A 14,793-nucleotide genomic window follows, 5' to 3' on the forward strand; every position below is an offset into this window, starting at 1 on the left:
TGGTGACCTGTAGGATCATCTCCTAACGTTGTATATGAACTGCTGCTAAATGTCTGTTAGAGTTCACGCATTGTACAAATGACAGGTGTACTAATTGTATCACTGTATTGATGCTGAATGTACAATCTCTGCTCAAGTCCTGCGTAGCCAGTTTCAGGGAAGGGGAGTTCTGAAAAATCGGATATTGAGCTCAAACGAACTCTGTATGTAAACTGTACGGATGCCTGGCGTTCCCCGCAAAACCCCAAGGTAAACGACAGCTCCGTAAATGTCTGGAAATGTCTGTGATTCACGATGATATATTTAGCGGGAATTCGAAGGAGACCACGGGCCCGTCCACGGACCGCACAGGACGATTTTAGCTCCCTGCAGGTCTCTTGGACTGTTTCACCCAGGTCCTTGCGTTGCTTCAAAGGCGGTAACGTACCCGTGAAACCTTAACGTCTACGGGAGCAGCCTAACTTTTGTCCTCTCACATTCCCCCTCGTTCCCAAGGGGTCTCTTCCAGTAATACACGTGTGCTCTTGGAATTCGGGAGAGGCACCTCCAACTCTCATCCACATTGTAGCTTTCCTGAGGGAGGACGGACTACTAACGTGCCCATGTTCTAGTGGGGTCTAGGTGTCTTCCTCCAGCGGATACACCCAATCTCTCAGGTTAACTATTGCTTGCTGCAAGTTGCCAGACTCCATCCTCTAACGGCCAATCCAGCCTGTGCAAAGACAGTCAAGTTGACCATTTTAAATCCCTCGCGCTCCCACCGTTTTCTTCTCTCTAATGAAAATGTTTCATTAGAAATGAATATGACACTTTGTCCTGTGTGTGCCCCCGGTGTTTGTTTTTTACTGTCAGATGCATTGGAAACGAGTTGCTTGTAAATTTTCTCTGATGAAAACGTGGTCCCAGTGCAGTCATGATTTCAGGGTTATTAAAATGTTATAAAACACAATAAGCTGGAAGATTGCTTTGCTTTCAATAAATATTATTATTAGTAAAGGTGGCTTGCCTTGAACTAGCTGTGAGGCTGCTGACTCTTGATGAGAAATCTCCCCCCCCATCTGCTAGCTGCCTGTAGTCTGTCCTGAGTTAATTAAACAGTTCATTGTTTTAAATGTTTGTTTTGTTCAGGGGAGTGGACTTGATAATATTCAAAACTGTGGCAGATTCCTCTCTAATTTCTCTGTAGTTTTATCTCCTGGATCCTTTGTCTGCTTAATTTATTCTTAATTTACACTGAAAAAATGTATTCAAGAAGACTAAAAACCTGTGTTACTGGTGGTGGTGGTGGAAAGGAGCAGACTCCATTTTTGCAGTAGGTCTCCTTGTTTTGACTACAGTATTCATGGTTTACAATTATGTTTCACTGTCCGTATCCCACAGGAGCAGGAAAAAAAAATCAGGTTTTTCATTATTTTATCTGATTTCAAGTGGGACTCGCTTTTCCTGCCTTTTCTTGGCACTTGTCTCTCTCCTTCCCATCTCTTCTCTCCCTACAGACGACAGGAAACTTCCGATAAAGGCAGAGGAGATGATTATGCTGCAGGTAAAGAACTGCAGCTTCTACCAGTGTGAAGTATATAGGTTGCCTACTTAGAAATACAATCCCTGTGCTCAGTGGGAGATTCAGCACAAGCATAAAATATCTGAAATACATACGAGGGGACAGACGTTAGTCCCCATAGCTAAGCAGCCCTCGCCTCCCTCTTTTCTGGGATGATCATGCATTCAGAAGGAACAGCTTGTAGGAAGAGCGGTAATTGGCAAATAGCTCTCATTGATTACCTTGTGATGCTTTTATTGCTGAATAGTTTCCAAAAACCTATCGGGATGGGGAGAGCTGCGCTTTCCCAATGTGTCTGAGTGTGCAGCATCAAAGGTAGGATGCAGGAGGTGAAAAGGCAAGCTGGTGAGGAGGGCAGAGGGCCCAGGGAGAGGGCTAGAAGGAAGCGTACAAGGATCTAGTTGATTTGTTGGTGAGTTTCATTTCTGAAATAGCTAGAAATTGCTCAAATTACAAAAAAAAAAAAGGCAACAAATTGGTTTTCCCTGATAGCTCTGGCTCAGTGATGGTTTTCTTTATAGCATCGATATGTAAACATAAGCATGTAGTAAGGTGGTTCTAAAGCTATGTCCAGGTTACTGTATTGGTTTAATAGCCTTTATTTCTTGCTCGTTAGCATGGCTACTACATGTTTTAGTTCTGTCTCCCTGAACTGTTTTTAAGCTTTTGTTGCCTCTTGGTTTGTGAATTATGGGTCACACAATAACCCAGATGGGAGTGTAGTTGGAAGCAGTTTCAAAATTATTTCCCCAGGGTGCTTCAGCATCTTTGAAAAACACCATTTCCTGGGGCTTTTCTGCAACACAGCTGCAAGACGTGAAGTTGAGCACTCGGGACCAGCAAAGCAAACCAGTGACTCCAGCCCAGCACGGGGCCTCGGACACCCCTTGGTGTTGCTTTCAAGCACAGACCATTAGAGACTACAACTGGGGTTGATGCAGAATAAAGCTTGATGCCTTGTCTGCAGTAGAACACTATTTGTTCATCATTTACTGGAGATTAAGCACAAAGCACTAAACCCTCATAATAGGAAATTTAAGACACAGTGTAAGTAAATAAGTTTAGCTTTTGTCCCTAGATGCTGGGGCAGGAGGAAGAGGGAAGGGAAGAGGAAGTATCCAAAAAATAATGGGATCCAGTATGTAGGTAAGAGATCATGTCTTCTGGTATAGATGCCTCCACATGAAGATAGTGATCTTTATCACCTTATAGTTCAATTTTACCTGTTTTGTAGAATCCAGGATTTTTAAGACATTGGAGATTTACCACTGTGGACACTGTCTGTAGCTGAGAAGAAAGGGGAACTTTTCTGACGCGAGCCTGGAGGGAATAGTTGAAGAAGTCTCCTTTTCCACTTGGAGCTTCACCAAGTCTAGGAGGCCAGATATCACCTTTTCCAAATGGCGTTGTTCTTTGTATTCTTGTCAATGCAGGGCATTTAAATTGCAGTATTCCACCTGGCATAACAAGTGATTGACACATTCTTAAAAATGCTTTCCTGTTTCATAGTCAGTGGTAGGACCACAGAGGCATCAGTTGTGTGCCTGAGTTCTGTCCTATATGGGACCTGAGAGAGAAGAAATACCAAGTTCAAGGATTTATCCAGTTTTTTACTGCGCATCATGGCAGAGGCCAGAAGTTCATGGCCTGCAAACCAAGGAAATCGCTTATCAGCCTCTCAGCTTCTCCCCACCGGTTACAAGGTTGTAACACAAGGGACATCGGGGGTTCTAGCAGCTCAGGCGATGTTGGATTTTGCTGCCCTGTGATTAAGGGCTGCGGCCTTAACAGGGATGAGCAGGGCTGTAATGAAAAGCGGGGAAGATGCTGCACAGAGTGGAGATTCCTGCTTTGCTGGAGATGCTGCTGGCCCTGCCTTAGCCAGAGCAGCCAGCCTCTGCCCGGCACCTTCGGCACCAGAAGCCAGCCTGCTTTTCGGAGGCTCGGAGGGAGAGAGGTGCTGCCCTTTCGCTGCTTGTGGCACGACTGTGTCAGGAGAACAAGCCCCACTTTTCCTCTCTTTGCCTACCTGGACAAGCAGCCCTGTTTTATTAAGGTACGAGCATTCCGGAGCTTACGCTGTCTTTCCTGAAGGCCGCCTGGATACTCAGCACTGGAAACAAGCAGGGCACAAACTTGGGTGTTTACAGACTAGTTTAGGCTCCTAAATGGAGGCTTTTGATTTTGAAAAGCCTTTGTATCAAGCAAAGTTCTGCATGCTTGTCCCCTGTCGGTTGAGCTGGCAATTAAAAGGCAAAGTACTGTAAATCCTCTTTGCAAAGGCCTCAAGTCCTGCAGCATGTAGATCTCTGAGCTCCTGCGATCCATTCTATCCAGGAAAGAAATCTGTGTCAGCCCTGCACATTCTGCAGGGTGGGTCGGTGGTTACCCGGGTGCAAGCGAGCGCTGGGCAGCCCAAAGAGTTCATAGGAAGAGGAATAGTGATGCTGACCAACGCTGTGCTTTCCAAGTGTTGCAGACTAACATTTTTCTCTCATTTACACAGTTCCAGATGTTGAAATTTCTTCTCAGGAAAAGCTGGACATTCCGCCTAAGACCCAGGCAAGTCCTTTTTGCAGAACCACTTGTATGAGCAATTCCCAGGCCCTTGGGTAGCAATCGAAACGAGTATTAGCTGGTCTGGCCCACGTTCCCCTGTGTTTGTTGTGTATCTGGACAAAATAAAAACAGCATTACTTGGGCAGCCCCGAGGAGCAGAAACAAAGCTCGTCCTGTCTGTCCCTTCCCACCTCGTAAAAAAAAAAAAAAAAAAAAAAAAGGTGGGGGGGGCTTAAATCGCTTTTCAAACGTTACAGCCTTGGCGGTAGGAAATGGGAGCAAGCCCTTTCCTTTTACAAAATGTCCTCGGCTGTAATTCCCCCTTTCCCCCACCAGATGGTGGCAGGGAATTGCTCTGAGCACGTACCGGCCCCGGGGCTGGGGGGGGAGAGGGAGCAGCCCCCCCCCGTCCCCCCTTGTTCACCTCAGGGACTCGGGGGGTTCCCCGGGACCGTGGGGTCACGCTCGTGTGCGAGGGGAGGCTCTCCTCCCAAAAGCGGCTTGAGTTGAGCCATGTATTTTAAAAAAAGTTCCTCGCTTGGAAGCGATTTCGGGTTAATTTGGGGTTACGCGCCGGTGAAATGCTGTTAGGCCATAGCGAGCGCAAACCCGTAGACCAAGTCGTGTTTGTGAGGGTCTACACGGTGGAACTGGTCTTGTCTCAAGGTGAGGGAGGAAGGCAGGCACCCTGTCCTTTATACCCATTTATTAGGCCGAAAACCACGGGAGGGTGCTGCTTTTCCAGGGGGCAACACGGAGGATGTTCGCGCAGCCCCTGCCAGCCGCCCCCCGCCGCGGGGCCAGCCGAATCCCGGCCGCGTTGCCACAACCGGCCCCACTGTAGGGCTGGGAGAGCCCTAACGGGGCTCGTGTGACGTGAGGCAGCAGGTTTGCTCTTTCCAGAGCGCTTAGCAGGTCGGCTTGTTTTCCCCGGTGCTGAGCCTCGCTTAGCGAAAGGCCCTAAAGACAAATACGGCTAATTATATCCTCAACGAGTAAGTGCCGCTTTTCGTTTTAAAATGTTTTGCTCTCTCGTTCGGTGTCCTTGGTTTTAAGTGTTTGTGCCGCAGCTCTACATCAATCAAGACCTGAGCAAACTGCAGCAGCCAGCACCAATTAGGCACATCACGGGCTCGCAGCTGATCCCCCCCCCCGCGGGCCAGCGCGGCTGTCACTGGTGTGCAGCTCTCGCAGGCGGCATCTTGATTCTCCCCGATTGTTTGTGTACACAAATTAAGCGGGAGCATCTCGCGGCGGTTTGATGGGATGTGCTACATGATGTGGAACAGAACAGGAGGGATCACACGGAGCTCTTCTCCTGGGGGGTGACGTGGGCGAGCACGGGGACAGGGCTGGCGTCTGCCCTGGAGGTGAGGCTGGAGTAAAATGGTCCGACTGGGCGGAGGGGGAGGCAGAGGGAAGGAAAAGAGTTGCGATGGAAAAACGTTTAGGATCTTTCTGGTATTTTGGGGATGGAAAGAGCAGCCCTTGGTTCGGCATGTGAACGTTCGCCGCAATGTTTTTTGTAGAAAAGTGGCACCAGAGACCTTGGCACCAGCCAGGGAGGCACTGAGAAGCGGTGTGTGTCCTGGCACAGACCTCACTGCTTCTGAAGGGGTCATGATTTACAGAGAAGCCCTGTGAAGGCAGAGCGACTTGCCCACGGTCATCCCACAGGGACGCCCACATCCTTGTCCCACCGTCATGCCCAGCAGAACATCTCCCTTCCCCAGTACCAGGGCCCCTCTACATGCGGCCGTAATGTTTCATAGCCCACCTATGAAAAACTTAAACCACAGCTAATTAACCAAGAGGACCAGCATGATGAAACCTCTCCAGTCCCAGAGATGGGGTCGGGAGAGCGAGCGCTGCTGCTGCCTGGGATGCCATCCCGGGACAGCTCTGTCACGCCTGTGCGTGGCTCACTGGGGACCGAGGTTTTTTTCCCTGGATCCTGTGTTGCAGCAGCCTCCAGCACACAGCTAATGGAGACGACAGCCCTTCGGCCCCTGGCAGGCCCCGATTGCCCCTGGGCCACGGTCACAGGCATCCTCCCCTCTACATGCTGCATCTCCCGCGCCTTGGAGGGCTTCGAGCAGCTGCTCTGGAGGCAAGAGCCCCTTCATCTGCTGTTCCCCTGGCCCGCTGAGAAGTGGCCCAGGCTCCAAGTGCCTGGGGTTACAGTTAACTCCTCTGTCCCCACAGCTCTGCTGGGGACAACCGAACGCTTCAGGGCAGAGCTGAGCTGGGGGGGACCCGGACAGATGTTTGGAAGGACCCTGCTCTCCCCAGGCTTTCTCCTGAAGCCCTGGCACAAAGTGTCTGCCCCAGCTGCCCTCTCCTCCTGGGAGGGGAAGCAGAAGGAAGGGCAAATTTTGTGTGTGCCTGCGGGATGTTTGCGGGGACAGCTCTAGCCAACCTCTGTGTGCACGGCTCGGTCTATCACACGGTCCATCTGCCCTCGCCTGCTGTTCCCATGGACTCGGCTTCCCATGCTGCAGATACGCTGTGTTCAGTAGCTGTGACTGGTGTCTGGGAAAGAAAAGCCATTTCACCTGTTGCCACTTGTTGAAAGGAAATGAGCTGCAGGTGTTCAGTTCTTCACCACATCACATTGTACAGAGACACACCTAGGTACCAAAACCAGCTCTAGCCCTCAGTCGGGATTTACCACCCTTGTGTGACCCAGCTGCCCCGAGAGTGCCCTTTTAACTACGTTTTTCTGCTAAAACAAAGGCTGAAGGCAGGTTGCGCACACACATCTCAGGCTGTGAGATGTAGGACCTGCCTATTTTTAATCTCACTCGGCACATTTGCAGTGGGGTCGCTTCTTGCCCTGCTCGGTTGCAAGAGAAGCACTGCTCAAGCCCCAGCACACCGATGTGCACAGGCAGAAACCGGGGTAGGGCTCACACCGCCTCGGAGGACAACGCTGTGTCTGCACAAATCGCTCCTCTGGGACAGACACCAGGGGTTCTTACCACACTGCTTTATATGCATTTTTATATTACAGCTATTCTACAACCTTCCTGCAGCAAAACATGGTGCCTTGCAGGTTGGCACGGGCTGAGGCTCCTCTCCCTTACCCTGCATCCTGCAGAGAGCCATGGGGAGAAGACATCTAAAAGGCTCCTGTCCTGCCAGAGTCCCTGCGTGGCAAATACTTGCTAACCCCAGCTTCCATACCACGTTCCTGCATGGCCAAAGCTTGCTAACCCCAAGGTCCGAGTGAGGCAGCTCTTTGTAACCCCAGCTAAGCAGCTCCATGCAACAAGATTTCACAGGAGCGTTGCAAAAAAACCCCCAAACCCGCAATGCTGCAGAGCAGGGTTTTGCAGGTGAGGGGCAGAAGGGCTGGGGAGCGCTGCCCTCCAACCCAAGAGCATCCCTACCGGCTGCCCCCAAGTCCCCTGGCCGGCCAGGGACGGGGGGACAGGGGGACGGGGATGGGACCCTGCCTGCTGGGAGAGCCGGGAGCCGGCAGGAGGGGCTGTATAACGCAGCCAGGCATTGGGTGTGTGGCATGTGCTGCTGGCTGAGCTCCTCCAATGGCTCCACTCACTGCTGGAACCCAGGACTGCAGGGGCACCTGGAGGTGGGACCGTCGAGAGAGGCCCTGCAGCTCCAGCATCTCGGTCTGCGTCTCCAGCAGCTCAGCCATCTCAGTCTGCAGCTCCAGCAACTCGGTCTGCAGCTTCCGCAGCTCCAGCAACTTGGTCTGCAGCTTCTGCAGCTCCAGCATCTCATTCTGCAGCTCCAGCGTCTTGGTCTTTGCAGCTTCTACAGCTCCAGCAGCTCAGTCTGCAGCTTCTGCAGCTCCAGCATCTCATTCTGCAGCTCCAGCGTCTTGGTCTTTGCATCTTCTGCACCTCCAGCATCTCAGTTTCTGCGTCTTCTGCACCTTCGGCAGCTCAGTCTCTGCATCTGTTGTAGCTCCAGCATCTAGCTCAGCATCTCTGCACCAGTGGCTGCTGTGCCCTGCAGGTCTTGGGCCGGGGCTGGCTGGGAGTGGGGGTCCTGGGTTATTGGTCTGCCCAGGGAGGCCAGCGGTGGGGAACAGGGGAGCCGCTGCCCACGGCGGCTCGGGGGGGGTTCCAGCAGCCTGAGCCTGGGGAGGCTGCTGGGACACCCCAGATGTAAGGAGCTGTTTCCAGTCCATATCACAAATCAAAACACGCAGGGCGTGCTGCGCAGGAGGGGGCTGGCAGGCAGCCTTGCTTGTCCCAGCTTCCTAATTTTACATTGCAAAGAGGTTTTCTTCTGCTTTTAGCATAATACTGTAAACCAAAAAGCCTGGTGCTCCCGATTCTACCATAACCCTGCTCTAAACAAAAAAAAAAAAAAAAACCACCTCTCTGCGAGTTGTGAAACTCCCGCAGGGCTGGCTAATTAGTGAGAGGTCAGGTCATCGAGGCAGGACCCGCTGCAGCAACCAGGAGGTGCCTCACCATGGCCAGGTCACCCCTGGTCAGGGCTGAGTGTGGGCAGCGCTGGCAGGGATGGCCCCGTCCCCATCTGGCCACAGCAGGGTGGCCCAGGTGATGGCTACAGCCAAGGTGCAGCATCCCCTGTGGCTGCATCCATCACGCCCGTCCCTGCTGCGGGCCAGGTGCCACCACGTTGGGTCAGCTGCTGAAAGTGAACTTTCTTTGTATTTCGTTCCCTCCAGGCAGAAGCCCCGTTTTTCCCCAGGAAAGGCCTCTGCCTTGAACTGCTCCACGCGTCCCCGAGGCGCTGGGCGAGGAGCAGCCGCACACCTTTGCAGAGCATCGTGATGGCAGCACGAGGTACGTGGCTGTTTGCTGAAGAGCAGTGAGAGCAACCTGACCCACCTGGCCGGCAGCAGCGGGGTCCTGCTGGCATGTGCCTGCCCTCCCCACTGCCCACCCCCGGCCTCATCCCTCACCGGGCTCCAGGAGGAGGATTTTGCCTGCCCGGAGGTCGCTGTCATTGTGCCAGTGCCTGCGGGGGACGTGGCAGCAGGATGCCCCGGCGAGGGGTGCCCATGGGGAGGCTGGGCTCTCCTTGCCGGCACCTTCCCCTCCTCTTCCCCGGATCGGGAAGGGGCTGGGATCACTGGGTGCGATCCTGCATCAGCCTGCCTGGCCAGGCTGGGCAGAGACACACCATACTGTAGAGCTGAGCTTCTGAAAGCTGGGGGACCCCAAACTGCCCGGCTGCCTTGGGTCTGGACCAGGGTGGATGACTCTTTAATCCACCAAGCTTTAAGATCTTTATTTATTGTGTTTGTGTGGCTGCTGAGCAGGCTAAACGCTCATTACAGCAAGGATGGGCTGTGCGAGGGGAGAGTATATCACTGCAGTGCATGCTAAAGCACAGTAAATACCGCCCTTCTGTGCTCTTCTCCCACTCCTTTTATTATCTCCTTTTAATGTGTTTATGGTTTTTATTTCAGTGGATCAGCTGTCTTTTAACGGCTGTTGTTCTTTTCTGTACTTGGACGTGAGAAGAGCTGTTTTATTTTTAGTTACTCATGCTTGGTAGAAACTTTAGTGGTTAAATTGTCAGGAAAATCGTAACACCAAATATCCTGACACTGCCAGGGGAGGCTGGAGACCTGGGAAGGCTCCTCCAGTGCCAGGACGCTCCAGATAAGGATGGAGCATTGAGGAGGGAAAGCAAATGCAGTGATAAGGGGTCTGGGCATAAAACACTGATACCAGGCACTACAGCATTTGAAGTACAGGAGAAAGAAACCCAGACCTTTTCCAGCTCCATTTTGCAACAACGTGTTTATTGGGTATGCTTAAAAAAAAAAAAAAATCAAAAAGAGAAAAGAGAAACCCAAAGAACTGCATAGACTTCCCTATCGCATGCTCTACGCCAAGGTACAAAACCAAAGCTACTTTGGACACTGGATCGGTTGTTGTAACTGTAGCCGTGCCAGGAGGTTGTACGTGTAAGTGCTTGGGGCGAGGTGACACAGGACCCACACGAGACCCGGGAGAGCGGCACCGGTGGGTGCGATGCAGCTGCACAGATGCCTGCATCTGCCTTCTGATGCATGCAGCCGAAGACCTGTTGTTTGTCCGCCTTTCCTAGTACGCGAGGAGCCGCCTGCCCGCCTGCCTGCAAGCTCACCACGGCACGGATGCGACGTGCTGGCTGACCGACAGCGGTTTCCCAGGTACACCTCCTGCCTTTCTGGGAACTCGCCCTCTCCCCGTGCCCTTCCAGCAACCAGCATCCCTTCCAAATCCCAAGTCCCTCTTCCTTGTCATCTCATCTCCAACTCTCACCGGTTCCCGGCGGGCTGCGTGGGAAAGAGGAGGAAAGGGGTGGGAGGCAGCAGGGTTGGTTTTGGCCAAGGCAGCGCCTCTCCCCACCCAGCCCACCTGAGTTTCCAGCCGGTGCCGCTGCTGCCGGTGCCGTCCTCCCAGCCCCGGGTGGCCGGCTCAGCACACCGAGCAGCTGTTGGTCTTGTTCATGGGAGGCCTCAGCGCCTGCTCCGTGGGCAACGTCTCCCTCCTCTTGCAGAGCGCCGGGCTGAGCCGGCTGGGGAGGTTGGCTTGCTGCAGCAGCTCCCTGAAGACCTCCAGGACGTTCTCGTTGTCCTTGGCCGACGTCTCCACGAAGCGGCTGTTCCAGTCCAGCTCCACCAGCGACAGGGCATCCTCCGCTGGCACCTGCCGCTCACCGCCGCTCTCTGCCTTGTTGCCGACCACCACGATGGGAGGGAACTTGTCTTCCTTCACCTCCAGGATCTCCTCCCGCAAGCTCTTGATGCTCTCGAAGGACTCGGCGTCATCTACGGCGTAGACCAGGGCAAAGGCATCGCTGTTCTGGATCGAGAGCTTCCGCATGGCCGGGAAGGAGTAGCTGCCACTGGTGTCCAGGATTTCCACCTTGACCGTGGCCCCGCTCACCTCGTACTCCTTGCTGTGCAGCTCCTCCACCGTGCGCCGGTGCTTGGGCTCGAAGGTGTCCATCAGGAAGCGACGGATGAGGGCTGTCTTGCCCACGCCGGCAGCGCCCAAGAAGACCAACCGCACGTGGTTCTTCTCCTTCACCACCAGGGACATGGCTGGCGCAGAGGGGATGGGATGCTCCGCAGCTGGCACTCACGGGTGTCCCTGGGTGGCCGCTGCCCCGGCGTCCGTCCGTCCGTCTGTCCGTCCTCCCCTGCACCAGCTCAGCGCAGCCAGGCAAGTTTGGTGCCACCTCCCTGCAAACTTCTCCCGGCTGTTCTGCCGCAGATGCTACCGTCCCCAAGTCCAGCTCATCTTTTATCCTGGTTCCTCTCTGCCATGTGGCACCAGGCTGTCCAATCTCCGTGGGTTGAGGGTGCTGAAGGAGGGAGGGCAAGGAGGGAGGAGAGCCGGGTGCTCCGGGCCAATCCGCAGAGCTCAGTCCTGGAAAACCACTCCAGCCCTGGAGAGCACCGCGCTACATTGCACATCGCACATTACGCTTGCATCGCCCGCCGCTGCCGGTAGCGCTGGGGAGCCGGCAGCATCGCAGCCGTCACGCTGTGTGAGCCATCCTGCCCTTTTGTCCTCCCTGGAGATTACCGTGTGTTTCTTGGTGCGGGCTTGCTGGCAGCAGGGGAGCTCGGTGGGGGTCTCCCACCCGTCGGGTGGCTCATGGCCAGACATGGCAGGGGCTGGCCGGTGTCACCCGCAGCATTTCTCACACTTATCTGGGGCTGGGGACTTGTTCGCAGACGGGGTTGCTGCAAACGTGCCCAACTCTTCCGTAAGCCTATGAAATATTTGACCTGAGCGGAAAAATAAGATCTTCCTGAAACCCATGCGTCATAACCTGCACGTTCAGCTGTCAGTTATTCTGTGATTTTATGAAATAGTTAACCTGAGGGGAAGATAAAATCCTGAAAACGATGCAGCGCAAGCTCCACGAGCAGATGCCGAGCAGTCATGGGTAGGAACTCTGGCCGTGACCCGGCTTCAGCAAAACTGTGACCCAGAACGGTTGGTTGACTTATCGGGTGGAGAGGTGGGGTGCTTGTCAGTCCCTGTCTCCGTGTGTCTGGGCATCACCTCGGGAAGCAGGTTTGCTCATAGAGGTGCAGGTTGCCCTGTCCAGGCATGTTTCCTCAGCAGTCACCTCCCCTATTTCATGCTAGAGTTGTTTCAGAAGCTGATTTCTGCAAAGTGCAAATACAAAGGGAACTTGCTCAAAAGTTAAAGTAAGTTTTTATCCTAAATTTGTGCACATGTGTTTTCTTCTAGCTTTGGACTAGTTTTTGTAGGTTTAATGCAGTTGGTTTTCTTTCCGTAGCAAAGTACCTCTTTCAGCATTTAGTTCTGGATGAATTTATTCTGTTGATTTCAAAAGCCCTTTTTAAAGAATTATTCCTGCCTCTTAATTCCCCAATTATCGTTACATTTTAACCACATTAGGAGGTTTCCCTATCTGATCTCATTATCAGCAGAGCCAAGAGATTGCATAAGGGTGAGCAGAGTCCTGTCCTCGGCTCAGCCTGCCCTGGGAGAAGGGGAAGGCTGGGTCCCTTTAACTGGGACTGGCAATGGGACTGGTGTCCAGAATGCCCAGTACACCATGGCACCGGTGGGGTTTTGCACCATCCAGTAGCGTGCTTTCACTTGCACATGTGAAGCTCTTTCTGGAGAGACTTACTGTGCCATGAGGCGAACACAAAGGCAATGCCAAGGACTGAGCCGCAGGAGTTGGAAAGAGCTGAGGACGCAGGAGATGTGATGGCATGGCCCCAGGACTTCAGAGGGCCCAAAACCAGGAGAAGGGGTGGATGAGCAGAGGGTGCTGGGTGTAGGCACATGAACGAAGCAGTGGTCGCCTTTTGGTGCCTGACATGCCATTGACATCAGTGGAAATGAAGGACCAAAGGCAGCGAGGAAGTAGGGCATGACAAGTAATCTCACCCCAGTTTTGGAAGCTGTTTAAAGCCAAAAAAACATTTTGGTTTTTAATTAGAAGAGAATTTTGTTAATGCTTCTTTGTGCTTAGATAGCCATAGTCACAGGGGTTTTCAAGAGAGGAGACGAAAGGAGTTTCTCGCAGTTCCTCCCAGACGACGATGGCAAAGCTCGGCAGGGCTCAGCCGGCTCTCAAGAGGTGCCGGGGGCCTGGGTGATGCCCTTGCCTCTGCTCACTTTCCCAGTATTTCATCCAAAGAGCCTCAAAACATGGATCTGTTCAACTTCACTAAACCCAGCATCTCGCTTACAGGTGCCCAAGGTGAAGGAGGAACCTGTGGCAGGAGGGAATGGGGACCCCGGTCTCCAAGCTCCCCGTCCTGGCTCTAAACTGTCTCCCTGATAGCCAGCATCCTGCAGGGAAGGAGCCGTGAGCTGATGGACATGCTTGGAAACACCGAGCAGCAATGCTAGCCATGGAGGGTTTCCCAAACTGTGGCCGGGAAGGTGACCCTGGTGCCATGGGAGCCACCACCGGGTCACGTCACTACCGCTGTCTGCAGTTCGAGTCATTTCTGCAAAGAGCGGCTGTGTCCTGCGTGGTCTGGCCAGGGGGAAGAGCCAGCCCTGGCTGTGTTAGACAAAGAAATGTGTTGCAGATAAGAAGCTTCCCTGCCTTGGCGCTGCAGCCGCGCACAGCCTGTCTGTACATCCCCAATGATTTTTCACATCAGTTGTCTCCCCTTAGTTTTCACATCTGTGCTGCTATGGTTACCGAGAGCCTGAAAGGTTTTAAATCTCCCTCAGAGCAATGGAGGATTTCAGGAGTAATCTTGTTAAGAGATGAGCAATGAATATTTCCAAAGGCCTTCTGCATGAATATCTCGTTCCATATTAGCTTATGTCCACTGACAGCGGGGAAAGCAAAGCGCAGGGGGACTGTGTGCAAGGAAGGGAAGAAACCAGAGAAGGATGAATGCGGTGACTTGTTTTCCACTGCAGCCTTTTGTGCCCAGAATGATGTGCCTAAATACTGTCTTTTTGAAGGAGAGCTTGGCCAGCCAGCTTGGGTCAGGTATTATTAAAAAAAAATAAATAATTAATTCTGTGTTTCCCCCAGGGAAAGACTCACGAGACCTTTATGGGCACTTGGAGGTGGGGACACTCATGGATGAGTCCTACAGAAAAGCCCCGCATCCCACGAGCTGTGCGTTGGACTGTGGGGACCCACCGAGCTGGTGAGCGAGCCAAGCTGGCTCTTGGTTTCAGCAGGGCTGCGGGAGCAGCCTGGATCTGGCCCCTTTGGATTTAGTAACTCGGAGTGTTGGATCCACCCATGGGGGCTGGAGCACGGCGGGGGCAAAGCCTGTGCCAGTGCTGAGCCGGAGCGTACACCCGCGGGAGAAGGGGACAGTGACGGCCCAGGGAGGGAGGGAGGGAGGCAGTGACCTGCCTGCAAGGGATCGGGGAGGGAGAACAGCCCTGAGGTGCTGGCAGGGAGGAGTGCAGGCAGCGGGAGGAAGGGTGAAGGGATGACGGCAGTGATGGGCAGGAGCTGGGATGGGCACGAACGAGCTGGGGGTGGGTTTGGGGCAGGTAGAACTTCACACCCAGAGTTCACAGGCAGGTCTGGAGCAAGAAGTGCTTGCATACGTGTGACAAGAGGGTTCTTGGTCATCCTTACCCCAAAGCCAACCCTCTGCAGGGCCAACAGCCACGGAGTGGTGGGGTACCCTGGGGGGGAGGTGAGGGATGGTCCCCAAGGTCCCAGCTGGTGCCGGGGCACGGGGTGAGCAG

General features: G+C 53.5%; 1 protein-coding gene across 1 annotated transcript; it reads right to left on the bottom strand.

Moving 5' to 3' along the window:
- Nucleotides 1-10,005: 10,005 nt before the first annotated feature.
- On the bottom strand, nt 10,006-11,163 carry LOC138688145 (GTP-binding protein Rhes-like). Its single transcript, XM_069798966.1, has one exon. It carries the CDS (start codon nt 11,161-11,163, stop codon nt 10,537-10,539), a length of 627 nt encoding a protein of 208 aa, XP_069655067.1. The 3' UTR covers nt 10,006-10,536.
- Nucleotides 11,164-14,793: the final 3,630 nt, after the last annotated feature.

Source organism: Haliaeetus albicilla, chromosome 12 (genome assembly GCF_947461875.1).
Source record: "Haliaeetus albicilla chromosome 12, bHalAlb1.1, whole genome shotgun sequence".
In the NCBI taxonomy this organism is placed as follows: domain Eukaryota; kingdom Metazoa; phylum Chordata; class Aves; order Accipitriformes; family Accipitridae; genus Haliaeetus; species Haliaeetus albicilla.

Excerpts from the sequence above, each read along its gene's own strand:
- LOC138688145 (XM_069798966.1), bottom strand. The coding sequence starts at position 11,163 with ATGTCCCTGGTGGTGAAGGAGAAGAACCACGTGCGGTTGGTCTTCTTG.